At 48.7% G+C, this 27,793-nt stretch overlaps 1 protein-coding gene across 8 annotated transcripts in view; it reads left to right on the top strand.

The window, feature by feature from the left end:
- Window positions 1–27,793, top strand: part of LOC116845846 (uncharacterized protein KIAA1522-like) — a 280,571-nt gene that overhangs the window by 181,810 nt on the left and 70,968 nt on the right. Inside the window, exons 1-2 of one of the 8 annotated variants that reach the window (XM_032819012.1) lie at window positions 15,813–16,670; window positions 17,323–17,424. The exons of 5 other annotated variants lie outside the window; for them this stretch is intronic. In XM_032819012.1, coding sequence (XP_032674903.1) covers window positions 17,328–17,424 — 97 coding nt within the window. In that variant the 5' untranslated portion in view covers window positions 15,813–16,670; window positions 17,323–17,327. Of the gene's footprint in view, window positions 1–15,811; window positions 17,437–27,793 lie in introns of those variants that run through there. 2 more of the 8 variants (XM_032819014.1, XM_032819011.1) reach the window with 2 other exon arrangements.

Here is a 27,793-nt window from a genome sequence, read left to right as displayed (position 1 = left end):
AGAGAAAAGGAGAATATCCTTTGTGATTATATAATTTGATCCTTCAGCTGGAGCAGCGTGCGCGAGCACACTAATGGCCGGCGACACTCGCTCGCGTCTATCTCGATCTCCCGAGCGCCGTCGAACACTCGGAGGAATTCGATTAGGGTGGATTAGTCGGTACACGCAGGAGCGTCGTCCTGGTGGCGGGCTAGGACACGCGGGGACCCGATATCGCTCTCGGAGCCGTTCCCTCGGAGCGAAACGTCAGATCGCGAAGACAAAGCCATCCATCCGAGAGCGGCAAGGAGGACGGGCACATTCCATCGCCTTACGAGGCGTCGTACGCACACACACACATATATACACGCGCGCGCACACGCACACACATACATACATACATTCAGACGCACACAGCGCACGTCCGCATCTGAACCTGGAAGCCTGCGGTTGCGTCTACGCTGTGGCGGGGTCACGCGACCTCTCGTCTCTCTCTCCTGAAGGTAAAGAGGAACGGACGAGCCGGGGTGCTCGGGTCGTGCCTCGGTCTGAACCTGCCTGCTCACCGATCGCGGACCCGAAAATGGGTCTAACGATCGTCCGAAGTGCTGGTAATGCTCCCGCGGGTATACGCCGCTCGCGCACGTGCATGCGTTCGTGTATACACACGGGTGCGCGCGTGAATATACGTGCGTGCGTGCGTGCGTGCGTGTCTCGGTTGGCCGAATTTCGGGCATCGGGGCGGCCGACGTAATTGGGCCGAGAAAGAGGGAGCTAATCGCGGTGCCTGGTAATTCGTACGTTGTCGGATATTTTGACGGTGACTCGGAGCGATTCAATTTTCTCGGTCCTTCTCCCTCTCTCTTTCTCTTTCTTTCTTTCTCTCTCTCTCTCTCTCTCTCTCTCTCTCTCTCTCTCTCTCTCTCTCTCTCTCACGGAGCACTTTGCCCGCTTGTGTCGACGTCGTTGAATCTATTCGTTTTTGGCCCGCGGCCCGCTTACTTTGGGTCCCGAGAGGTCCGCCGGGTCGGCAGGTACGCTCGTCGAGTGATGGAAATAGGGAAAACGCGCGCGCGCAATAGAGAAGGAGTATCCTCTTTGTGATTTTCCTTTTATTTGAAATGAGAATAGAATTTTTCGCGTTGACCGGTCGAACCCTGACCAATCCCTCCGTAAAATATTTCACCTTCGTGAGATCGAGCTCAGAAATAAATTTCTCACATGAAGCTCTCTACAAAGAGGAGTCTCGGAAACCTCAGAAATGTCTTATTTAATAACTTTGGAAAATATCTTATTTTCTTGCTTCTAGCGAGTGAAATTTATTACATACCGACTTATCGAATATTTATCTTCGATCTGTGCATTCCGATGGCCTCCCAATATCGGCGAATCGTGTTACCAACCGGTCGAAGACTTCCCGAGCGACTCGTGAGGCACGCTAATCCTTTAATATCACTTTACAAGGCGACCCGCGTGCACGCATGAAATTATGAGAAAGCCGACACCGGTCAGCCCTTGTCCCTGTCTCGATCTCTCCTTTGGCTTGACACCCAAAGGAATATCGATCGGCAACGACGACGACGACGTGGTCTCTTACGGCGCACATCCTCTCCCTCTTTTTGTTCGTTCTGTTGGTCCACTTTTTCACTGCTCCGTCTGGTCGAGACGTTCTTTTTTTAATTCCCCGGTATATTCCTCGAAGAGAGAAGCGTCGTTTTAAGAGCGCGCGAGGCGTGCGTGTCACGCGAAGGGTAGGCCGCGCGCTGAAGAGGGAGGCCCGTTCATTCGTAGCTCGTGGAAGATACGACCTCAGAGCGAGGAGCCACCTCCGTGACCTGAACCGGTCCGCCTCGCGGTCGTTCTATGCGGGTCAGCGGTTCTCAGCTCTGAGAGGAGGATGGCTTCGGAGACGCAGAGTTTCCGCGCACCCGTGTGTGACCGCATATTTAAACTACACCAAGTATAACTACACTAAGACGGGCGAGTCGATCATTTTCACCCGAGACGTCCCGTCTCTTTCGCTTAAATTTGCCTCTTGATTTCTTTTTCGCTTCAAGTCGGAACTATAATTAACATCACGTGGGTCGGAACCACTCGTTGGCGAACGGTTGCCAGTCGAAAGCGACAATGAGGGGGCAGGCCATTCCTTACTGCGCACCGCGTATTTCCGTGTGGCATTTCGCAGAACGGATTCAATCTGTTTCTGAAATTGACTTCACAACCGCGAAAATTCGATCTTCTTTGCGCGGAAACGCGCTACGACGACTCGCGTAGGCAGCGCGACTGTGGGCACTGTTGCTTTCTTTCTCCGCGGCGCCGCGCGAGATTAGTTATGGCGATGTATCGCGCGGGGGTCAATAAGATTCACCCCAGATCCTGCCAATAAACCGCGGCTCGCTTGAAACGGAATCTCATATCGCGTACGCCGGAAGTCGTTGCGGATGAGCGCGATCGGCGGCCGCGTTCGCGAAGATCGATCGACGAGAGGCAGAGGGAGAGGATACGGGGAGAAGGAGAGAAAGAAGGGGGCAAGCCGAGAGAAAGAGGGAAGCGAACTCGTAGCGATAAATTAAATTACGAGCCATCAAGGTCGTTAACGTTCGATTCATCGCGGAATTGAGGATCGATTGGAAACGAGAAACAGCATGCGCGAGCGGGCACCGCCGAAGCTGCGGAGAGTTGTTCCCTTCGTTGCTATAAACAGCGGCTTCACCGCCGCCACCGCCGCCGCCACGGTCGCGCTGTAATCGTCGACACAATGTAGACTAAGTACGCGTAAAGACTTTTACATAATATGTGTTACGCAACGCGCACGGTTATTTATAGAATAGGGGTTAAAGCGGCTTCGCGCCGCGCGGCGACTGGCACGGTAGCATCTTCCGGCAAGTGTCGCTCCGATTCGAGGAAATAACGTCGCGCGCATTAAGTTAGAATCACACGATGTGTCAAGCCTTCCCACATGCATGCTGACCGCGGCAGCTCAGTTCACCGCATAGAAAAAGGTAGGAAAGCGTGAATCGTGTGTTTGTAGCCTTATCTGCATGTGTCTCGCGTCTGTTCGCGACGTGCGAGTTAACACCAGTCCTCATGCAGTCATATATCTCGGGACACACAAGTACTATTCGGGTCTGTCGGGTCCAGGAGATTTTGAACTGTCATAACTTTGCTGCTAATCCAAGTGTGTCGTTTCTAAATGCATTAGTGTGTAATTTGGCTTAGGCTGCTTTTTTATGTTTGTTGCGGCTTTAAATCATGTCACTCAACCCGTTTCAGACGTGTAAATTATAATTTAATACATTGAAACATGACGAATGACATGACTTAAGACAGTAAGAGCAAAACGTGCAAAAAAAGTTGAACGAAATACACATAATTAGATTTTCAGTGAAATTTATCGAAGATCGATATTTTCGGATGCATTTTTCTCTATACTGGAAGTATATGTGGAGAGATCTCAGGTATAAAAACAGTAGCGCAATAAAATCTGCAAACAGACTTGTGCTATTATGGAATTTTCTCGGAGCCTTTACGAGCGAACGAATATACGTTCAGATCTCGCAGAGATCCGATATTGTATGCGGGTGGTTAACGATCGATACGCGTGTGATAATTCGCGAAGGAGAGTATCGCGCGCGGGATAAATTGCGGGGAAACACGGTCGCGCGAAAGCGGCGCGATCAAGCGTTCGACGAAACGGACGTCGTAAAGGCAACGAATTTTACGTCTTCCGAAAGGGTTAACGCAGCTCTCGCGACGGCCGCGGCGGCTGTTCCGCAACAGTTGGCAACGGTTTCGTACGTTGGTTATCGTTTTACGATCGCGCGGAAGTAGCCGCGGCGCCTCCGCGCTTCTTCTTCTTCTTCTCCTTCGCCGCCGCTGCTCTGGAGAGAAGAAATACCTGGCGGTGCGCGGTATGCGGAACGCCTCGGATGTTCCGCTTATCACCGACAGATAAGAATTGCCGCGCGCGTGCGTTTATCTCACGGATAATTCGTGACGATTATTCCCTGGGCTCTTTATCGGCGACGTTGCTGTTTCGCGCGCGCGTCTCTCTTTTTCCCGCCGAGAATTTCCACGACTCTCGGGGACTCCCTTCGACAGACTCGCGCGAGAAACGCGCTCCAATAAGCGATTTCTCATAGCGAGCGTCGCTATGAGACATCATTTATCGCTCGTGCCTACGAATGACCGGACCGAGACAGTTTGAGTGTTTACTTAGTGTAGTTTAAATATACAGTCCGACCTACTTCATACCGGTGCCAGACGTAGCGTTGCGTTCTCGTTGGAGAACGCGGTGTATCTACATACGCAGAGAATATTACGGCTTCTTTTTTTGTATGAGCTCTTTCCAATTTGATTATACTTTTAATAACGCAGGGATAGACTCTTTTCGTAAAATCTATCCCACTTAGGAACATATGCTGAGAAAAAATTTATTGGTGGGATGTAAAGTTATTTTTTCTGTGAAATAAAGCTTATTTCTACGAAGAAACTTTATATCTCATAGATAAACTTTCCGGTATTTTTTCACAATGTAGCAAATCTCGCTAGAAACGCAGTAAGTTTTTTAACAGCACACTTCCATAATTTCTACCATCTAAATAGTACGTGTGAAACGAAAGGATAGTTGAATAGTGCGGAATCTATTTCTTTCGATTATACAAAATTCTGTAATAATCTTTACTATAAAATTCTGTCCGCGTGGAGATAACAGAGCGAAGGTTATAAATATCGAAATTCAATATCTCGCGAACTCGGATAAGGAGGACCGTCAGTCTTATGAGGAGATAAAACGTCGTGCATTCTTTCGATGCATTGAGACACATTGAGAAGCGGAACTCGAGGGGGTAAGGCTGTTCGCGCGATAGAGTCGAGTAATGCGTCGCAGTAAGTCGGGAGGACGGGCGGTTTTCAAAGGCTTTCCTCAGCGCGTATATTAATTACTACACGTTAATTACCCGGTGCTTAATCGATGTATTCATTTCAATTGATTAAACTCGCGGCAGTCCAAGGAGAGCAAAAATGTATATCATTAATAAATCGTAAATAACTCTTCGCGCTGCCGTCAACACAAAAACACCGTCACGAAGTGTTCGTGAGAGCTTACGTAAGCCATTATATAATAGTGCATCGTGGTATATCAGTAACTGATCCCAGCGGGCAAATAAAACGGACGCGGTCGCGGCGGTCGCGGCGGTCGCGAATAACAAGCGAAAAGAAGAGACGCGTCACCGACCGGACCACTGACGGGATACATAGAAAAGAGAGAGAGAGAGAGAGATCCTCTTCTCGTCATACACATCCAGAATGTCGGTTGTTGCTGAATGTCGCGTGCGGCTGTTTTGCCGCGGTTGGTATTGCACAACCTCGCGTAGCGTCGTCGTCGTCGTCGTCATCTTCCTCGGTGACACGTCACCTCTGACTTTTGCATCGCGACGTGCCAGCCTCGGCGGTGCAAGGAGCAACATACGTGCTCGCAAGCATCGTCGCGCGCTTCTTGAAACGGTCTAATCTGCACACGGTTGCATATCTTCCAGCAGTAGGCACGTATCTTTCTCTCTCTCTCTCTCTCTCTCTTTGGAAATTTTTCATCTGCCGAGGCAAACGCGAGAGAGAGAAAGAGAGGGAGAGAAAGAGAGAGAAAATGAAAAAAGACCCCGTATTTTACGTCTTCTTTTTGGACTCGCGGGAGCATCGGGGTCGCTCCTTAGTTAGGGACGGAGTCGTCGGTCGATCCGTGTTTTCCGCAGATAACAGAAATGTCAGCGACTAGTATGGTAATCGCGGGGTTTTAGTGACCGAGTGGCAAACTATTTTCGTCTATCGTTGCGTATCACTGAATAATTCTTCGCACAAGTAGCACCTCGACGTCGGAAATTTTTGTTTGGTCTATGCGCGGTCTCCGCCGTGTCAGGGTCCAAGGACAGCTCCAGACATCCGTATCGGTTAATTTCGCGCGATATTCGCCTTTGGGAAGCCAGAGAACGAGTCGGCGGTGCGAGACGCGTTCTTTCTTTCTCTCTTGTTTCTTTCCTTTTTCTTGGCATCTCTCCCCATCGTCGGAGATTCAACTAATCGAGATTAATCGGTTTCGCTCCACGCTTCGCGACGATTCGTCTACGCCTCTCTGCAATTTTTATTTATACTTGAGTCTCTCGGGGAGAGAGAGGGCCAACTCTTTCTTCTCTTTCTCTTTTTCTTTTTATTTATATTTATAGGCGCTTGTGTGCGATCTGATAAAGAGCAACAAACGCATTGTGATGTAAACCGACGGCGCGCACGGAATCATTCTCCGCGCGATTTCCTTATAAACGGATCACGCTAGTTGACCTCTGGCCATAATTACACGGGGGTCACAGCTTTAATGGCTTGGCCTACGCGATTGTTCTCGAGGATGCGGCGTGCGTAAATAAGCAACGACTCGACCCTGACGCGGACAGCCTCTTGTTCGGTGACCGTGCGGTTGGTCCAGCGCGGTTCATAGACCAACGACCGTGACGCGCTCGCTTAATGCTTACCCGCACGTATTCCTCGATAGAGGCGTCGTGCTCTTTTTGCAAAATGCAAATCCCCACGCGAGGCGAAGAGGCTGTGATGTATGAACGGGATCGCGAAGAGCCTCTCGCGCGGACAGTGCGTTCCGGTGCGGAAAAGAGAGAGAAAGAAACAGAGAGAGAGAGAGAGAGAGAGGGGGGGGGGAGAGAGAGAGAGAATACAGTTCTCGAAGAAAACGCGGATATCTCTGTCAACGCGTTTTTCTCGCGCAAGCCGCCGTGGAAACGTCAGCAAATGATTTGACAATTGGATTTTCGTACTTTAAAGTCGAAGGCACTCGACTTCTCGAGTCGTATGCATTCGTTGCCATTCAGATGCCGCTATTAACGTATTGGAAAGCCAATCGATACTTTCATGACTCGCCAAGACGCCTGACGTCAATGCGGCAGGTTGTATCTGCCACACAAAGGTCTCGCACACTCGAGACTCCTTTTTTTCTACGTGGCTCAAAGCGGTTGTCTTAATTGTGTAATTTATGCGTCCGACTTGCATGTAGGGATATACGCTACGCGAAGATCTGCATCTACTTTTATCTTTCAGCGCGAAATTTGCGCAACGCGTTCCGTGGCGCGACGATTCTCTCTCGCTACTGTGATCTCTCGGGAAATTTATCTCCCGTAATCGGATACACGGTGTTATTATGTCATGTGCAACAGCCGCCAACGGGCCACGTTCGGGCGCGGTAATCATTGCGTGCTGTGCGAATAACTCACGGCCGGCTATGCCGATCTCTATCTCATTCACGAACACGCGTCAGAATTCGGCCTTTTTATCGCCCCGGGCGCGGGCGTCTCCCGTGAGTTCCTCGCTCGATTCCCAGACTTTCGACTCGAGGGAAGATCGATATCGATGGCTCAGCAGAGCCGCGAGAGCTCGAAGTCGCGGGGACACGCTTGTCTTCGCGCACCACCTCGTCGAAGACAAGACTCCTCCGCTTGAGTTCTCTCTCAAGTGCCATTCAGAAGTGGAAAGGTGCGCGGCGGATCACGGTGATGTCGTTTCTCGTATATTTCGTAACTATAGAAGGCGTGCGTGCACGCCTTGCTTGCTTTAAAAAAAATATCACGCTTCTCTCTCGCTTTGATCCCGAACAATACCGATCCTTGGACTTCTGTTTGCTCGACAGCAATCGATTCGGTCGGCTAACCAACACGCGATCACTTGAGCTCTTCTCTTTCTCTCTCCGTCTCTCTCATTCTCTCTCTGCCTGATGTTAAATCTCAAAATAGTCACCTCGTCCACTTTTCACGCGCCTCGCTGCCATTTCATGGGACACTATCGTCGAACAAGGTATAAAGACGCACAAGCGAGAGACTTGACATCGGCCGAGTGTATTGTGCGACTCGTGGTGCAGGCTGAGTGTACGCGTATGTGTGCGGGGTGCCTCGTGCGAGAATTGTCGTAAATGTCTTCATCCGTAAGATATGAGATGCCGTGGGCGTCCGCGAACGCGCGAGCGAACGGACCCTCTCGTGGACACCGCTTTCGGACGTGTTAACTCCGTGGGAGGAGTCGCAGGAGAGTGGGTGAAGGTGAGATAGAGGCAATAGGGCATCTTGTGCCTGAGATACGCAGAGGTGAGGCTCAGAAAACGGTCGAGATATCCGCTCGCGAGGCTCCCAAATGAGAATACAATGCGGCCCGAGCCGGTCCCTCAAATGTCGCTCGCGGATGTGTCGATGATGCTCCATAGAAGGAGCAGAGCAATGCAGGGAACGGAGGACAAAATTCGAAGCATTTCAGTCCTTTTCGGCCGATTCGGTCGAGGAAGCGAAGAAGATACGCTCGAATAGACTTCCACGTAAAATAGCTTGTCTTGAGTGTGCGCGCGCGTAGATTGCTTTTTAAATATTAGCTTGGCGCAAAAGATTTGTCATTTCTTTAATATATTCCTATGGGAAGTTTGGAAATTAAAAGAAAAACAGAAAGTTTTTTTCTCGCTGAATAATCAAGAAAAATATCGAGTCAATTGTGTTTTATTCGTAACAATTATTAATCTTTTGAAATTGCATCTTTTATTTTAATTGAAAAATACTACAAACATTTTGCATCAAGTTAATATCACGGAGAAAATATGTATATTTACAAAGAGAGAATATTATAGTTTCCTTTTCATATCAATTTAAAAAAATTTCTTTTTAATTGTTCAGGAATAGACTGTCAGTAAGGTCTATCTCGCTAGCAGATGTGACAAGTGTTTTAATAGTCATTTTAATTTCTAAAATATATTAGCGCATATGAAATGAAAGAATAGTGTCGACAAGATCCTACAGTAACTTGTACTATAAAATTCTCTCCGTGTAGAGCGATTCATTTTTGCGGCGCGTCGATTCGGTGCTCGAGATTTTTCTTAGTGTAATTTTGATGAGCTTTCGATTGCCGCCGTTGAAATTAATTCCTCGTGACGCGGACGCAGTCGGAGCACGTGTTATGATCGGCGCGTTTTGTCGTGAAACGTGATTATATGAGCGCGATCGCTCTCGTGTGCCGCGAGCTCGCGTAAATTTCTCGCGTTCGACACTTCCGTGATTCATCGCGTCAGACAACCGACTTTTCTTGGCACATACATACGTACATATGGCGGCTCGCGTCTCTCGCCTCCTTCTCCTCCTCCTCTTCTTCCTGCTCCTCGGCCGTATTCCCAAAGCGGTGAAATTCCAACGAGGCTCAGAGGCTTAGAGTCCTCGTTGTTGCGTGTTGGCGTTGCACGTGGGTTGGGCACCACGTTGAGCCCTCAACACAATGATATATCCCGGGCCGCGTATACGGGAATAGGTCAGGACCCCGGCGTGTCAGAGGTGAGGCCGCACCCTGCATTGTGTCGTGCCCACGTGACCGTCGTGCAAGTCGTCATTCGTGTCAGCGTGAATCTGCTCCGACGGATCCCGACGGTTGAACTTCGACATCGCGCCCGGACAGGCAGGAATCGGCGTCCGTGCGTTTACGCAATCGCGTAGTCGCAATGCGAATCGAGTCACGTTTCGTTCCGCGGACAAAGAAAAACACACGAGTTCGTCCTGTGCGGGAAGAAGCGGCGAGAAAACTTTCGTTTTCACCCGTCGGCTTACGACGGGTGGAATTCACGCGTGAGAAGACTCTCTTCGATCAAGAGCTACGATGCAGTAATATATCGTCGGAAAGGAGTCGCGAGGAGAGTTCGAAGGGTGACGTGCATCAATCAATCAGCGACGAGATGCCGGATCGATGCCGCCGTCATTGTGAATAAATATATCCCGCCGCTTAATAGACATATTAGCTTGATTATCACGGGTTATTGATTAATTCGATCACCGTGTCAGAAGCGAGCTACACCCCGCGCATTGTGCCGCCCACGCGGTTCCTCGTGCCGGCACTTGGTCTGCCTTGCACGGGTATATATCGTTTCAAGTATCGCCGCCATTAGCGGATCGCAAAGGTTGCGACTGTCATATTACCGCTTTCCGTACTATCCGTTACTGCGCACTTCTAAAGACGTGGCCATTAGTTAAAAGCCTTAGTCGCGCGCTTTTTTCTCGCGTCGTTTCAGCCTCGCCTTGCCTCGCCTCTTCGCGCTGAGACACGACTGAAGTCACGGCTTGTAGGAGGCCGAGATCCTCTGTACTTTAACTGTCGACCTCATCGGCAAAGGAAATCTTCGCGCGCGCCCATGCAGTCGTCGCCCTCATGAATTTCATGATGGGCTGCTTAATCCGCAAAATTATTAACGAGGTCGAATCGTGGGCAGGCGTGTGTCTCTCTCTTCGTCTCCTTCTGCTCCTCTCCTCTCTATCGCCGAATCGATATCGTGTGACGTACCCAGTCGCAACCTTTTTATTCAATAATCTACGAATGAGCCCGTTTCTCGGGAGGATAACACCGAATTATTTCTCGTCGCGAGACGAGAATAGAATCGGTCAGAATAATTTTAGACTCGAAATATGTGCATCATTTATTACGATAAAAGCAGTAGACGTTGAAATATTTTTAAGCAACAATCTCATATTGAATTTCGCTTTTTGGGCCGAAAAACTATCATTGAAATAAAATTATATAATATGAGAGTGAAAACGGAAAATATCGATGAATAAAAAAGGGAGTAAAATCGCGAATGTGTATTATTCTTTCGTTTTGTTTTGGTTGAAGTAAAAGATTTTGCGCGGAGAGTCCCGGGAGACACGCCGAGCGCCGCTCCCGTTCCTTTCGCGGAGATCGTGCCCGAGGTGCATATACTCGCCACGAATTGTCGATCGCATCGACCAAGTTCGGCGGTGCAGTCTGACCGATATAACCGTATTTCTGTCTCGAATTATTACATCGTCGACCGCGTTGGACCTCGAGGAATTCTCACACTTTGGCGGACGGGCGCGCGCGCTTGCTTGCTTACTCTCGCGAGGAAATCTAAAACGAAACTTTCGTTTGCCGCTTACTAAAAGTATACAGCGCCTAAAGACACGTAGGTCGGAGGATTTATGAGAACGTCGACCTTTCGCGTTTGTAACGTGGCTGCGCGCCGCGTTCTTTTTCCTCTTCTAGACGAAGACGCGCGTTCGTGCGATGAAACGCGGCGCAAACCAGGCCAAATTAATTCTGCATGCAGATTAATACTTCAGCATGACTTTGATTTTCGTACTTGCGTATATATCACGGGAGACAACGAGAGTAGAAAGAGAGAGAGAGAAAGAGAGAGGATCGATAATCGGACGGCGTGGACGACGCGATCTCAATTATAAAGCGAGCCAAAGCTCTCTCGGCGTGGAGGAAGACGCGGGAATCGGGACGCATTAAAAATTACGATCGGTAGCGCACGATAATTACCTAATTACGAGAGAATCACGAGCCAAAGGGTCTCGGGGGCGATGATAAATTGCGCGATGCGCGGCCCGCTCTCCCGTTCGCAACCCCCATTATACAGTTGTTCCGTAACGCATTTGACATGTTCGGTCCGGCGCTAATTACCACATCTGCGTGAGCCAATTACCACGGGCGGTATATATAAGCCACGCCAACGTATCATTAATATCGCGTTTCAGTGCATTCCACCGTTCCGGCGGACTCGTTACCACGCCGCGGAACCGAGGGCGATCGACAACGAGATCGATCGGGGAGCCGTGGCACGTTCGTCTCGATCGTCAGAATTTATTGAAGCGCTAACCTTTCGCGTTTTCACCATATGCTTTCTCTCTCTCTTTCTCTCTCTCTCACACACACAAACATACACACACACACTTGATGTATCTCTCTTACTCTCCCCTGTCTCGCGTCCTCTCCTCGCCGGCCTTCCCTTCTCGCACCCCATTCTCGTCACGAAGTACGACGCTCCTCTTTTCACTTTTTTCCCTCGTCCACCTCCTCATTCCGCGCATAGTGACTCTTTCAGGACGGTAATTGTGACGAATAAACCGCGGCATCAGGGAGTCTTCGTCGACTCGCGCGTTGCACTTCCGAAGTAACAAAGAGAGGGATGTATGAAAAATATTTTTTCATTCGCCGAGAATGGCCGATAAAATTCTGAAAGGTGTCTCATCTGATTTTTGGTAGATTTGAATTGAATCGCTAGTTGAATGTTGTCACTTTTAATCACCGCGACGAGAGAGTCGAGAATACGTAGACATCGGTAATCTCATGGCGACGACGACGACGACGACGACGACGACGACGTCCGCCAGGTCGCGATAAAGATGTAAATCGCGGTGTAAGCGAGGAGAAGTACGAGCGCGGCAGCGGCCCGCTATTAATTCATGCATGCATTGTTACGTGTCAAGGCGCGCGCTGTATCTGTTGGCAGATCATCGTGACGAGATAAGCGAGCGAAAACGTTCCTCCTCTCGTGATCGGCAGCCTTCTCTCGCGAAGGGTTGCCGTGGTGGACGGAAGATGTTGGTGGGAAACGCGCGAGTAGAGTTACTACCACGTGACGAAAAGCTTCTCAGCACAGAAAAATCATTCGCACGCGCGTCCAAGGGCACAATGGACGATTCCTTCAATCTTCGACGCAGAATAGTTAGTCCTCCGAGATACCGATATTAAACACTTGCTCTGCCTTGAAATTATCAAGTCGAAAAGAAGTGAATAATGCCGTTAATGTTGTTTTAATAATTATTATCGAATTGATAATGAATTAACATATTAATAATAATTGCTTGAAACTCGTTTCAAGTAAAATGCTCAGATAGGGATTTAAGCTCGTATTAATAGTCGTCATTTGAAACTTGTCTCATGTGAGATACTCAGATCTGAATTTTGAATTGGATTTGAGTTTCTTGTTTGAATCACACAATATATGCAACATTACATTTGTAATCGCAATTCACCTGAAGAACTCACATTTGACTCTGAATTCAAATCTGAGTATCTCACTCGAGACAAGTTTCGAATATTAATGGTCGCGCGCTAGAGTTAGATGAGAGTCTTTCAGTTGAATCGCGACATTACAAATACAAATGTCACGTATAACATAACACGTTCGCCACCAACGTCACATATGTGTGACGCAACGATCTCTCACTATGTACCAGCATCACGTATGTGTGATGGCAAAATTTTTTCTTTCTGCATATTTCACTATTACCAAACTAAGTCTGTTTTACAAAATTACGTAAAAAGCAGAATAAGACTTGTGGGTGAGACTCTACTAAATAAATCGTGATAGTGAACGTAATCTACTAAAAGAACGAGTCTGACTCTGAATAAAAATCTGAGTGTCTCACATGAGACGAGTTTCAGATGACAACTATCGACGTGTGTCTGAGAGATCAGAAAAAGAATCGCGCGATCTCGAAGTAATATTGCGCTATCAAAAACTGCGAAAGTCACTCCGCGTTGCTGACGTTCCCTCGGCGTGGAAGTCGCGTAAATTTCGCTGTCGCGCCTCGCTCGATTCGATTTATCTACTTAACAGTCGCGAGTCTTTTCCCGCGCGGCGGCGACCTCCGCGGCTTGCATCCGCGTCGCGGCAATAAATTCCACGTCGTTGGTCCTTGGAACGCGCTCGCTCGCTCGCTCGCTCGTTCGCGGTTAACGCGGCCCGATGCACCGATACAATGGACGACGAATCGGCAAATCTCTCGTTACGGCGGAGAGCCGCGCGCGTATACGAAGGCCGGCGATTTGTCGCGTAATGCGCGCGATATCAACGATCTCGAGGTCGCGATCGCCGTGACCGCCGCGTCAGACACGCGGTAACACGTGTCTGGCTTCCAGTGAGAATTTAATTGCTCAGGCTTTCATTTGCCTAATGCAGTCTCCAGCGGAGATCCTTTCTCGCGATTCCTCTCGCTCGTTTGTTCATTTGCTTGCTCGCTCGCAAGCAAGCGAGCAAGCCGGGAGAAACGCTTCGACAATCGTTTCTCGTTTTGTCATTAATTTTCGCGCTGGTTGTATTGAGAATTTTTAATTTCCTCGCGAACACGTTAACAAATGAGGCGTCGTCATTAATAATTCATGATCTTTGATGATCCCTGATTTTAATGATACTCTCAAACTTGCGCATCTCGCGGTCGATTCATTGTTAATGTCGTCGCCGGCATCGCGCCAGCTGGAGTATGTGTGAACAACGTGTTGTCACATTCTGGCCTGCTATCAACTCTTGATATCAGAGCGTGACCGTGCTGATATCGTGTGCTCGTATCTGATGAAGCGTCCACGCCATATCATCTATAATGAAGCGATTCGCGTCACACATACACACACACATACTGTAGTAATTAAAAATAACGTCGATGATGCATCGCGTCGAGGTTTGCCGGTTAACTAGCTCGCGCTTATCAGGCATCGGTCTCTCGTTGTGTACCTTCTCGATCGTTTGATCTCGTCCGTACAAATGCGACAATAAAGTCGCCTGTGTCGCTCGAGAGAAATGTATCGCTTAGAAATGTAGTCCAAGTAGAGGAGAAGATCCATACTATCTTCAAAATATTTCTTATCGATTGGAATTTTTTTTGGCTCACTCTGTACACGGAGAAGATATCGTAGCAAAATTACGATGAAATTATATACATTTTTACAATATTATTGCAATGTTGATTTGATATATGATATAAAAGAACATTTAAGAAATTACAATCATTTTTTTTATAAAATATCAAAAAAATGTGCTAAAATTTTTAATCAAATTTACGGTAGCGATTTTGATTATAATTTTGATCATAATGGTTCAAAATTACAAAAATTCGATTGGAATTTTTATTACAATATTTTCTCCGTGTAATTGTGTGAGGAAAGATGTAGAGGATAAGGTAAGAAGAAGGGTGGAATAAGGTATTTCTTTCTTTTTCTGGCTGAATACGGCGGGAGTCAAACACAAGAGGTCCCTGGAATCCTAAAATTCATCGGCTCGCCCTTTGTGATTCTTTTTGTTTATTTATTTTTCATTTGCTCGACCCTCGTTGTAATAGGAAACAAGCGACGAAGCGATGATTCTGATTTTCCCTGTCGTGTTGCGTGGAGTGTCGGTCCGAGGGAACGTTAGAGAGGCACGGAAGTTCATTAGTGAGGTATAATCTCGGGCTCGACATTCCTCGTCCGCCGACCTTTGGACCTCTCCTCGGGTCAGGGAGAATTTCGAGACCCAGCCGCAGGTAAAACACCGCGAGCGCGCATGCAGCGGTTGTATCCCAAATCTTACGTAAAGGAAACCAGTCTTTCCACTTTGCTACGCGTGATTTATTTTAACAAACGAGTACGCCCGTGATTTCGACATAGTAAATCGATTTAGCCGCCTCCGCGCTTATCTACACGCCCGTGCGTTACAGGAGCGTCCGATTCGCGAGGCCGAGGCTGCACCGTGAACTCGAGACGAAATTTTGGTCCTGCATTAACCTCACATTAACCTCCGTCGAACTTGCAGGACCAGTGCACGGAAAAAACATTTGGTTGGATTTCCGTGAAATGTAAACGAGCCTGAAAATTCTGACTAAACTTGCTAGAATTTTGTTCAAATTAACCAGAAATCTTGTTCAATTGATTAGAATTCACTTCAATCGACATTTCTGGCTCGTTTATATTTCACTAGTTTATTTAATCTGACTAAATTGTTTCTTTAGTGTGCAAAATCTTTAATCCTTTAATCGATCGTTTCAATAGACAATATTATTGAGACTTCAAAAAAGGATTTATTTAAAAATGATTTAATATTTAATTATCTCAATAGTCGTGTTACCACCTGCGTTTAATTTTTATTTTTCATCTCAACGAACAATATATTAATTATGCAATATTCTCAACTACAGATAAATTATGTTCACATTAAGCCATATTTAGTATTTAACAAAGATTACTGGTAAGTAAATGAAGAAAAAACGGGAAACTGTTTTCTTTCATAATATCTTTATTATTTGTTTTATTAGCGTTAAAAAGCGCTTTAGTATTCAAAAGAGATAAAAAAGAAAAAATTATACATTTCATTGATACCCGCAGCTACATCCTGCGTCCTGCATTTCGTCCTGAAGTCAGCTCCTGGTCGTCTCGTGACGCCAGACACTCAATGGTACCACACGATCGATTGGCAATGCGACATTTAATAGATTTATAATAAAAAATTTAAGAATTTTTAAAGGTCTGCGTTTTAAAATCGTTGTCGTGATTTTTCAGCCTCCGTATATACGCGTTATTGACTAGCGTGCTACGATAATGGACGGTAATGTCCTACTTTGAAAGTGCCGATTGTTTTGGTAGTCTCGCGCGTTGTGTACTCTCAGTCTCGCGGATGCCTTGTCGTCAACAGTTTATCAAAGTTTCGCTGCGTTCGTGTATCCAGCGCTATACATTTCTCGTGACTTGATTAATCTAGAAAGCATGAACGTGTTTTCTAGACTAATCAACAGTCATGAGGAACACGTATCGCGTGCGCGCGCGAGTGTGGCTGGTCGAAAATATTCAGTAGTTATCGATCGTAGCTGTCGGATGGTAAGGCGATGTATCGATCTATCGAACCCGCGGAACTAATTGTACAGATGGCGGTCGTCGTAACAGCGCGCCGCACCAATTGCGCGGCCATCTTCGAAATCGATCTCTTTGCGTCGAGCAGCCGCCATTGACGCATCGGTCCACATCACTCTCCGTGTTTCACGCGTCTTTTGTCCTCGAAAGCAAGTCTCGTGCGAAAATAAGTATCGGGAGTGTCGGCAATAGTGATGTGCGATCGGCGGAACGTGTCGCAGGTACGTTATTACGGAGTGATTATCCTCGTTTGTCGGTGTATGCAAAGCGGTGCTTGTCGCGACGAAGTGTCGAGAGTCGGCGTTTCTCTTACACTTGTCATTACCGTCGTCTCACTCAAGTAGTGACAGAATCGGACGATCGTCAGGTTTATTCAGCGGGAATTAGAAGCGCCGTGATAATTGATGAAGAAGTGGAAAAAGGCAATGCGACGCCGAATCTCGCGCGGTAGCGCGTCAGTCTGTTAGCAAGGAGAGAAAGAGGGAGAGAGACAGCGCGTGTCGTAGGAGGGCGACACTGTCTCGGAGCGCATTTTCGGTGCATGTCATCGATTGCGCAGTCATCTTTGATTTCGATCTCTTTGCGTCAAGCTACCGCTACCAACACGTCGCTCGACATCGCTTTCCGCATTTTACGTGTCTTTTGCCCGTCGAAAGTGAGTCTCGCACGGAAATGATGACTATCGGGAGTGTCGACAATAGCGATTTGCGATCGCCGGGACGTGTCGCAGATACGTTATTAGGGAGTAATCTGCTCATTTGCCGGTGTATTATGCACTCCGTGCTTGTCGCGACGGTCTAATCGCGTTCTCGTCGGCAACGTGTTACTTTTAACACACGTTTCTCCGATCTAATCGTATTTACGCGGTGTTAGTGCCAATGAGTGTCTGTGCGACGAAGCTATCAGGACCAGGATACTGGATCGGACAGCGAAGACGGAGGAGGCAGAATGCAGGATCACAGGCAGCGATATATTGTACGTTTCCAGGTGTGTCTCGGTTATTTATTATGCAGAATATCTCTAATTTGAACGGATCTCTGATTTGATGAACTCGTCGAGTATAAGGAGACATTTGAATCGAAATTTAGAATTTATTCTAAGGCCGGTATTTATGGTCTACTTCGTCATTTGATAAATAATCATAATTTCGTGAGTCCTTGATTCTTGTACAACAAACAGCCGAATAATATCCCATGATAAGGAATTTGTAGTTAATTATACTCTCAAAATCAAAGATAAAAAATAATTTACGGTTATTGTGGTCTAAGATTCCTAAATGCTGAGATTTGTGTCTCTAATAAACTTGTATCGAACCCAGATTTGAATCACTGTTGATGTTTACATAACTGCTATCTTTGACCTCACTTTTTCTTCCTCATCTGTTTTGATTATTCAAATCTTATTGAATCTTGAATGCCAATGAAAAATAACAAGAAGGATTATGAATGAAAGCAAGTATGGTAGAGATACTAGATTTCTTTCTTTATGCCTCAACACATTGAGAGAACGACATCAAGTAAACAGTTTCTTCAATATTATGGTAGAACAATAACATGGACAGTGTTATTGTTGTATATATCGAGATTCTCCCTTTCAAGTCGACGGAATTTTCAAGCTTAAGAAAGTAGCGAATTTTCGGCTCGGGATTTCAGTTGCACATAAAAGCCGGGAAAATGCGAGATGTTATTGTGGTTTCGAGAGATATTGAAGAAAGGAAAGAGAAAGAATAGAAAGGATTCGTTTCACGGCCACGGCCACGGGTGGAGGGGGAGGAGGGGGGGAAGGAGGTACATAACGTCGTAAACGTTACCATTGTCGGGTAACCGACGGTCTCGGAACGTGGTCTTCGTCACGAGATCTCGTCTTTGAGTTTCACACCAGCCGTGGAGAAGCCTAACGACCTGGCCTGGGCGATACGATAAGTCGTTAATTTACGTTTACCAACGATACCGTGGCGGCCCGTCGCGTGGGTGGCCCGTCGTTCCATACGGCGCCTCACGGCATATCTGGCCCGCTCGGGGAAGCCGAGGGATGCTCGCGACATGCTCGCGATTAATTAGCTAGGCTACGATATCGCCGAACGAAAGTGTAATCACGGCCGGATCGGTCACGCTTTTCGGGACGACGACGACGACGACGATCGGCATTCTCGGGGAGCGACGCGTTCGATGGCTCGATCCATCTTCCATTCGCGTTAACAGTCGGATCGCGCACACAGTCGTACGAACGAGTATCTGCAAAGTTTGCATTCGGTGTGTAGAAATAACAAAAAATAAATGAAATAAGATGAGATTCGTCAAATAGATTATATCGCGTTACGGGCCAATGAATGGGGATGATTGAAATTCCTTCTTCCGCGTGTCTGTTTTGTATGTACCACACGATCGTTCCGGCTCGATAATCAATGAGGCATTAATTACCACAGCAGGACCGCGTCTCTGAAGCCCGCGAGCCCGGGAACTCGTAAAGTCACAAAGCGAACCGGTATTCAACTGCCGTTACGTATTTTGTCTACGGCCGCGGTGTATTATGGCTTCGTTAAGAGCCCCTTTAAGGCGACATCGCGACTCCTTCACACGGCCCGCGCGGAAAAAATCCCCGAGATGTGAGAGACACGCGTTGTACCGTTCGGCTTTATTTATGCTCACGCTCTGCGATGCAGGCGAAGTCCTCTCTCTCTCTCTCTCTTTCTCTCTCTCTCTTTCTCCCTCCGGAGCGAAGGGCGGCCTGTGTTAGTTGGCGCGATCACTCTCTCGCACGCGGGAAGCCGCCGTCAATTGTGATCGGGTCCGCTGACGAAGCGGAATATACCCGAGATAAGCGAAAGAGAAAGAGAGAGAGAGAGAGAGAGGTACGCGCAAACCCGCGCACGAGGTGGTCGACTGCGCGTACACACGACCGCCGGGAGTTCTATCCAGGGTCACATAACCGTTTTCTGATGACACTCGGTGAGTAATACATCACTCGAAATGATGCGTGCTGACGAGCACACGCGGGGAGTTTTGCGCCGCCGCTCTCTATATAAGGATCATCCACTCGCGCGTATCATTAACTTGGCGGAGGTCGCAGGTCCTCCGCGACGACGACGTTCGACGTGGCGGCGCGGCGCGTTGCACCGCGGTCTAAGCGTTTTCCCGCGTCAACTAGGAATTTATACGCGCAATATATTCTGCCGGTAATCAGCGGTCGAGAGGATGCGAATTTATAACGAGCAGTGAACGGGGAAACAGACCCCCCTCTCGTGCGAGCAGAAAACTCGGCTTTTCCTTTTCCACAACTGCCCAGACTTTTCTTTCGCGACTCCCGTAACTCCCAGTGTTTTCCTCGTGTTTTCTTTGCAGATCCGCGTTCATCTCGATATTTTGACAGTCGCGCGAATTACAGCTTATTATATTCGCGTGAGACGAAAAGAGGTGAGTTCTTCCTCTCTCTCTCTCTCTCTCTCTCTCTCTCTCTCTCTCTCTCTCTCTCTCTCTCTCTCTGTTTCGCGCGCAAAAACTTCGGATCCCATTGTTCGTGGAGATCGCAGTCGAGGGGGAAAACGGGAGTTCGAGATGGCGAAGAAGGACACGGCAGCGGTGGAGTGGAATCAGGTACGTGGGTCGGGCAGAGGCCAGACTCCGGAGCGCGACGAGTCACCTGCGGTGTGACCGATGCTAGCCGTCAGCGAACGCGCTCGCTATCATCTCACCGAGTCCCTGGCCTTCTTCGTCATCGTGCCTAATGCTAACTGCTCGCCGGGGCTCGGTTAGCGTACAGTCCTCCGCAAGAGTCTCAAGCTTCTGGCTCGTGAACATTTTCAGGGGCTTTCTGGGTCAGGGAATTGTGGATATTATCATAACCCGAATAAAATCGCCCGTTTTAGACGACACATTCTGCCAGGTCTGAGTCTATTTTGCAAATTCGCGCCGGCAGAAACGCACGCACTCGCGAACGTTTCGTCGACCGTCTTTACCGTGCTTTCGCGAAACGGCGCCTTCCGCGTTCCTCGCCGTGCGGAATTCAGCGCGATGAAGTAATTTAGTGGAGCTCCCCTTCCCCTCCTCCTCTCCCCGTCGACGGGCGAGAGATGATGCGTCCGTCGAGGTTTTTCCGTGCCCTCGCGATGCGTTACGCCGCGTGCGAGAGGATCGCCACCCGTGCTAATTGCCGCTCGTACGCGAGAGAGAAGTCAAGTTCGCTGCCATCATCCGTCGTCCGCCGGCAACCTGTTGAGCTTCATTGTCGAGATATTCCATTCCTCCAGTCACCTGCGCCACGTGGCAATTAGCGGCACATGTGCGCGCGCGGCTATCGCAGCAGAAAAAAAAAGATTCAAACTGATGCCGCGGGAGCGCGTTAATTAACAGCCACAATCGCGCGAGTGCGTGCACAATATAGAGAGAGGTGATCCAACTCTGAATTCGTGCCTCCTCGTCGATAGTTCGTGTGATGAATTTCGACTTTGACTTCGCCAAGCTCTCCCTCTCCTTCCCTCTTTCCTCTCTCTCTCTCTTCTCTCTCTCTTTCTCTCTCTCTCTCTCTTTCTGTTCGAGCCGTCCGCCTCATCCGTCGTCTTTATTGTAATCGGGCTTCGCGTGATGTCTTCTTTCTACTTTCGTTGGAAGGAACCTGTCGCGCGAGCGCAGCAATTTGTTATCTATTTGTCAATAATTCTGCACGCTAATTCGCCGCGTATACTTGGCGCGTCCGTCATATGGCGGAAAGCCGAGTCGCGTGTCCGCGAGCGAAAATGGAAAGCGCGACAGGGGAACTCGCGTTTATCGATATCGTCAGTTGATACGGCGAGTTGCGAGACTCGACGCGCGCGAGACTCGACCTCTGATCGCGTAAGGCATGCCCGCTTCCAGCCTGTCGCTTCTTTCTTGTTCTTCTATCGTCACGCTCTGACCTTCCCGGTGACTTCGCAGGTGAGATAATCTAGACGCTAATCGTTCATCGTGCGCGCACGTGGCCACTTTATGTTTCACCCACGCGCGACATGTTTCCTCTATCGCTCGGAAACATTCGCGGGATCGTTCGCTTCCTTGGTGTTTATCGTCTCAAGTCAATCCTCGGTAATGAACGCGCATTTGTTGACGTAGAATTTTGAAACAAGGAATCGTTTTTGCATTTCAGAATGTGTGCATTCTTACAATTCGCGGATAGATTTAGGTGATGGACTGAGACCTCCATATGGAGAGAATTTTGAAATAAAAATTGCCATAGAATTTGGCAAGCGAAAAATAGACCGATATTCTGCAGTAATTCATTTTGCATACGTGTTATGTATTTTTCAAAAACCGAAATGTGCTATTATGAAATAGCAAAGTTCGCTATATTCCTTAACAAGATATACTTTACAATCTGTTGTTGCACTACTAGAAATATAATAAAATTGAATAGAGTTTATATGAAAAAAAAAACAATTATGATATTTACTCCGTGTATAATAGGCAAATTAATGCGAAGAAAAAAATAATAGTAATTATTTTTTACAGAATTTATATACATAGAATTAATCTAGTGAATAGAGAATTTTTTCCATGCGTCGTCGTGGCGTTACAAGATTTCTAAGACTCGAGCGAAAAGGACATTTCAATATTTCATCTTGTACGAGGTAGCTTCGGCCGCGAGACACGCAAAAGTAAGCGAGTTGTCGCAATCGTGATGACTCGCGGTCGACCACTCGACCTTTGGTCGGTTGACTGCGTACTCTCGACTTCTTCCTGCCTTCGTTTATCCTACCTTCGTTCGCGTGCTTCCTCCTCCTCGCCATCCTCCTACATCTTTCGCGAGGCGAACCCGTCGACTCGCTGGTTCGCTCGCTCGCTCGCTCAGGAGAGAATCGTTCGCGCTAATCGCACCTCGTGCGCGAGGCGACGAGGTCACACGGCGCTCTTTGTTTGTCATCCGCCCGCAACAATCTGCCGCCTCGCTCTCTCGTTAAACGTACGTGGCCGGGTGAGGAAGAAAAGAACAGAGAATGACGGAGAGAAACGGTGCCAGGACGTGCGCGACTCGATGTGCAATTGCGTGTGGAAAGTTTCCAGCAGCAAGTTCGACACGTGGATTCTATCTGTCGCGGCTATCGGCTCATATCTGTTCTCCTCCGCGCAGGAAATCACCAAGTAAAAATTCTGTAATCTCTCACCGACGCGCAATTTCTCCCTTGCGTCTCTTCTTATCGTCTGGAGATTACAAAAGTTCGCGCCGAGGTATCTTCCGTCCTCATGCGCGTTCAAGCGCCGCTCACGTCCGACGTTCGCGACACCCACGCTCTCGTATAACCCGAGTCGTGAAAAATGAGAGAGGAACGGTCTCGTTAGGAACTTACGGCGGGAATAAAAATGAGAAACGATAGGCCACGGTGGGATGGCAAAAGAAAGTTTGCGCGACCAGAGAGAACGTATCGTGACAGTCGTTTGCGCTGCTCCTCGAGTCAGGCGCCAAGGCTCATCTACTAAGAAATAAAACTGATTTATTTCGCTTGCGCCTATACTTTAGCCTCCTCTTACAGCGGAAATATTTCTTCCATTTGAGAGAAATACTTCCTATGTAGAGAGTAGAGAGTATAGGCGTAAGCGAGGAGATATCTTTATTTCTTACTCCAAGTCAAGCTTATTCCGCGTATTGTAGATGAGCCTTCAGTATTTGATATCCTCGTGATTTTCGAATGTCAAGGCAAAAAAAACTTTGTTCATTCACTCAGATACGAACGCGCGCGAGTGGCCGCAGGTGCGCGTCGAGGAAACGCGCTGCTTGCCGCGCGGCTTAGCCGGCTACTCGTCGCGTCGAAGCCGGCAACGGGGAACAAAGTTCACGACAACGGGGACGACGGCGACGAGGACGGCGAGGCTGAAGAGGTGTCCGAGAGAGGACTCGCGGTGGAATGACCCCGCGGATCGTATTGTAAGCGCGTACGTGTCCCTCGCGGAGGGTAACATATGCGTGATGGCCTGCGAAAGCTACGTCACGCAGGAACGCACCTCGACTCCCTCTCTTTCTCCTCTTCTTGTCCCGCCTGCCCCTTTCTCGGCGTGTGCTCTCTTCCCCGAGTCCCACTGTCTTTCTTCCTCCCGCGGAGGTCACCGCTCGCTCGCTCGCTGCCACCGGCGGAACGAGCGGCGAACCGCAGGAAGAATATCTTCTTCTCGTACCCCTCGGCCTTCGGGTCCTCGTCGGGCACTTTGGCCTCGAAGGGGAAACGCGAATGGAAGTTCAGCGAGTCGCGGAAAGAGCGTCGTTGGTCGGCTGATCCTCTTCTCGCGTTCGTATCTTCTTGAGGTGTGTGTGTGCGCGCGTGTGCGGAAGCGATACCTCGCGAATGGGGAATTTCAGTCACGGTTTCATAGTCCCCTGATTCGACTTCAAAAGTCGATTGCGTACGGCATAAAATATGAGGAGACGCGCGATTTTATATTTTACGTATACGCGTGAATTCAAACGCGAACACTCGAACGGACAAACGATGCATTCGAGAGTAATCGGATATCCGAGTGGCAGCTATCAAGAAACATATCATACGCACACGCGTTAATCAATGCCAAGTGTGTATCGACGTCTAACCGGTATCTTCCATCGATACAGTCCTTTGCGGTGTCGCGCAACCTGACCTCCTTGCAGGTGCGCGACCCTGACGAACGTACAGTGTCACCATCGCCGCGATGTCTTGGCGAGCGACCATAAAAGACCGGGCATCGCGCGCCAAAGGTGACGGAAGGGGGGAAGCGTATAGGCGGATCGTAAAAAGAGAGGATAAAAGGTGCAGCGCGATACGTGCCTCTACATGGATAATCGCGACGGATGTTTTCCAGCCGCGAAGGAGTCTCGCAAGATATCCAAATTTGACCAAATTTGCGGACATTTTTGACATCTTAGTAACGATTGATTAATGTTGAAGAATTTTTAACAAATTGACAATTTTTTTTCTATCTTAGAAATTTTAAGGAATCTTTCTGGCTTCCTTAAAATGACATTGGTTATATCTTAAGACATTTTTTTCAGGCAAGTGCACGTGAAAAAAACGGTATGGGCCAAGCACAAATCCGGTGATGCCAACCAGATTCAATATTGAACCAACCGTATTCTTCTTCCCGTGTAGAACTTTAAACAGCGCGAACATATAAGAAATATACGTAATCGCGCTAAAGTGTGACGCACGCACGCACGCACGCACGCGGTGCGCGGAGATAGTCGCGAGTGGTTGAAAGAGGATTTCGAGGAGCGATCGGCGAGGAGGAGAGTCCGACTCGCACACGGCGACCGTCCCGACAAATACAACGGGAGCTAATTAGTTGCAGGAATGTGTCGGTGCTCGGGCATCGCGTTCCTACGTAAAGTCGAACACGCGGCGACTCCCAATAAGACGCAATCGTGGTCGACGTCACGCGACCTTCGGGCCGCGCCATGGCGAGCCTAAGCTCGATCGCCGCTCTCGGGGCCGGCCGTTGCTGCCGCTTACGTTGCTTGGCCATAAATCGCTACCTCCTGACCCCCGCGAGCCACACCAACGTCGGCTAATAAACGCTTGCGTCTCACGTGAACGCCATTGTGTTTCGCGGGAGGCCTGCGCCTCCCACTTGAAACAGCTGTTTCGACTGTTCTCCGCGCCGCACCAAGGTTGCATGTCGTTCCACGAGACCGTTATCGAGAATCGCGTCTGAAAAAGCTCGAGAACGAGGACGCTTTTCTTCTCGCGGCGATCCGACCGCGTTTCACTATTTTCGCGATTCGCGCTCAGCCACCCGCAGCGGCCAGCTCTTCTCGTCCTCCTTTAGGACAGATGTATGCGCAGCCGAAACGCAATTCGGCCGTTGCGTCGTCCTCGGGAGCGAGTCAGCTAGTCGACGCGTCTGGAATTTCATAAGCGTCACGTAACGACCTGCCTGCCTCCCCATGTCCGCCTTGCGTGGTGTGTCACACCGCAGGATCCAATTCCGCGTAGTAGCGTCGCGATACGCTTTTTTTTCCCCCGACGGATAGCCTTCCTCAAGGATAGAGTCTCGCCCACGTGACTCCGTGGCACCCTCCGCGTGTACGTGCACGCGTGCGTGTGCGTGCGTGTGTGCATATAGAAAGAGGGAAAACGCGGGGCTAAGAGTGAAACGTGTGCGGACACGCGTATGCACGCACACACATTTGCGAATCGCGAGCGCACGCACGCGCGCGCGCGCGCGGAGTCGCTACTGCATTATGCATTAGTCATGATTACAAAGTAAGTGGCGAGCTCGTAGCGCGTCTGTAGTAATGACGGCGTATTTGCGGTGCTTATGATTTTCCACTTGAAATGGGCATAACCCGCTTTAATGGCGCACAGGCCCTGCCGGTCGCCGCGCATAACTTACGGCCGGGTTTACGGCAGAGCGGCGGCGGCGGTGGTGGCGGCGGCCGAGGGATCCAGCAACAACCGCGTGCCGTCGTTGCTGACGGCGTTGATCGTGTTAACGCCACGACAGTAATCTCTTCCTCCCTCTTCTTCTTCTTCTCCTCACGGTTTCTCGCGCTCGACCGAGCGCTCGCGAGCGCGCGCGTCCGGCCTTTAAAGGTCGTCACGGACGACAGGTATTATCCTTGCGAACGGTCGCGGTACACCTCGCGCCGTCGATTAATCGCGGAGCGTCGACGTCGATTGAAAATCGATCGATGTCAGTCGGGATAGATCGTCGGGTTGGGCGGTTGTTATTTGAATTTCTTTATTATTCGAATGATGTTAAGTCGGTCAGTTCTCATTAATTCGATTGACTTAATCGACGTCTGGGGGAAGCTGTCTCTCTTTCTTTCTCTCTGTCTTTTTCTTGAAGATGATTGTCGTGTATCTCGCCGCATAATGTGAAGGATAAAATATATTTGCGACCATGCCGAAAGTGGTTTATTGATAGTCGTTTGTTTTCAAGTGTATACAACTTACATATGTCAACCGCGCAACCGGTCCTACTAGTCGCGCGCATAACTTTGAGCGAATTTAGAGAAGTTACGAGCCGACGAGGACCGCCGGCCGGCAGTTGATGATCGCGATCCCGTTGCAGTGTCGCGTAGTCTTGATTTGGGTCGCCGTTCTCGTACAATCTTGAAAGACCGCTGAAGGCAATTATAATACAATTGTCATTATCTGTTACAGACAATAAAGTAAAGATGACGATAAATCAGTCACGATAATTAATGACTCACAATGATCACGGAAGCATACGTTACGGCATGTTGTGATAATTATAATATCGTCTCGTTATGCTGGAATATAAATTCGCGAAATCAGGCGAATTATTAATTCACTGTCGAGGGGAATGCTCTTTCGCGGCGATATTATTACGATATTTAGCCTTTCTAATCGAAAGATAGCGAGACCGACACTAAGAGAGAGAGAGAGAGAGAGAGAGAGAGAGCCAAGAAATTCGTGACAGCTTTTATACTTTGGTTCGAAAGTAGCTCCTTAAAACAGTTTGGCGAACATTAGTCCGTGTGTGTCGCAGTAATTTTTCCATTGATGACGCGCGATGTATCTCATTACGGCGGAAATGCGAAACCAGAAGCATTCTTGATTTGCAATTCGCATCGAATGGCCTCGCGCTGGTATCGAAATGTTCCAACTCAGCAGGATTACCGATCCGATCCCGGTGGTAACTGCCTGACTGCTGTGATCGCGTGTGCGCGCGCGCGCGCGCGCGCGGAAGGGGAGTGAAACGGAATATCTTCCCATTGAGAATCTCTCGCGGGGCAAAGAAAAGAAGAGGAAGGCGAGAAAAGAAACACGACGGGAGAGCGGTAGGTTCTCCACCGCGGTAGCGCGTAATGACGGGCTGCGACGCGCGACGCACCGAGTCCCGGCTTGATCGCTCATTAAGCGGTGAGCCGACCCCGGATGCGGACGGATGCGACCGTACGACGTGCGTACGCGCGCGCACCTCACGCATATGCACGCGCTCTCGGCCGGCCGCGTGACTCGCGTGGCCAGCCTTGCTGAGGTCGGGTGCAGACGGAGGAAGCGACACGTACGCGCCCGCATCCGGTTTCCAGTCGACCGATCGAAACACCGTGGGACACACAGTGCATTGTAGCCACGGGGGTGTTAGACGGAAGAGTGCCTAGACTTGAGAGGAGAGGGAAAGCAGCGGCGACGGTCAACATCCTCTCTCGACACGGTAGCGTATACGAATTTTTAAACTTGGAAGAAATTTAGGAAATTCAAGATCGTACACACGGGAAAAATTTGAAATTTCGAGAGGAAATTTAAAGGGATTAAATTAAGAATCGAATACGCGTATGAACATTTTTTTAAATTTAGAGAAAGATTTGAAAAAAACTAATTAAATATCATATATATATATATATATATATATATATATATATATATATAAAAATTTTGAAA

This window comes from Odontomachus brunneus, unplaced genomic scaffold (genome assembly GCF_010583005.1).
Source record: "Odontomachus brunneus isolate Ranch 3 - 2012 unplaced genomic scaffold, Obru_v1 Obru_scaffold_058, whole genome shotgun sequence".
Taxonomy (NCBI): domain Eukaryota; kingdom Metazoa; phylum Arthropoda; class Insecta; order Hymenoptera; family Formicidae; genus Odontomachus; species Odontomachus brunneus.
The sequence above is the reverse complement of the archived record's forward strand: the minus strand, read 5'-3'. Positions and strand labels throughout refer to the sequence as shown.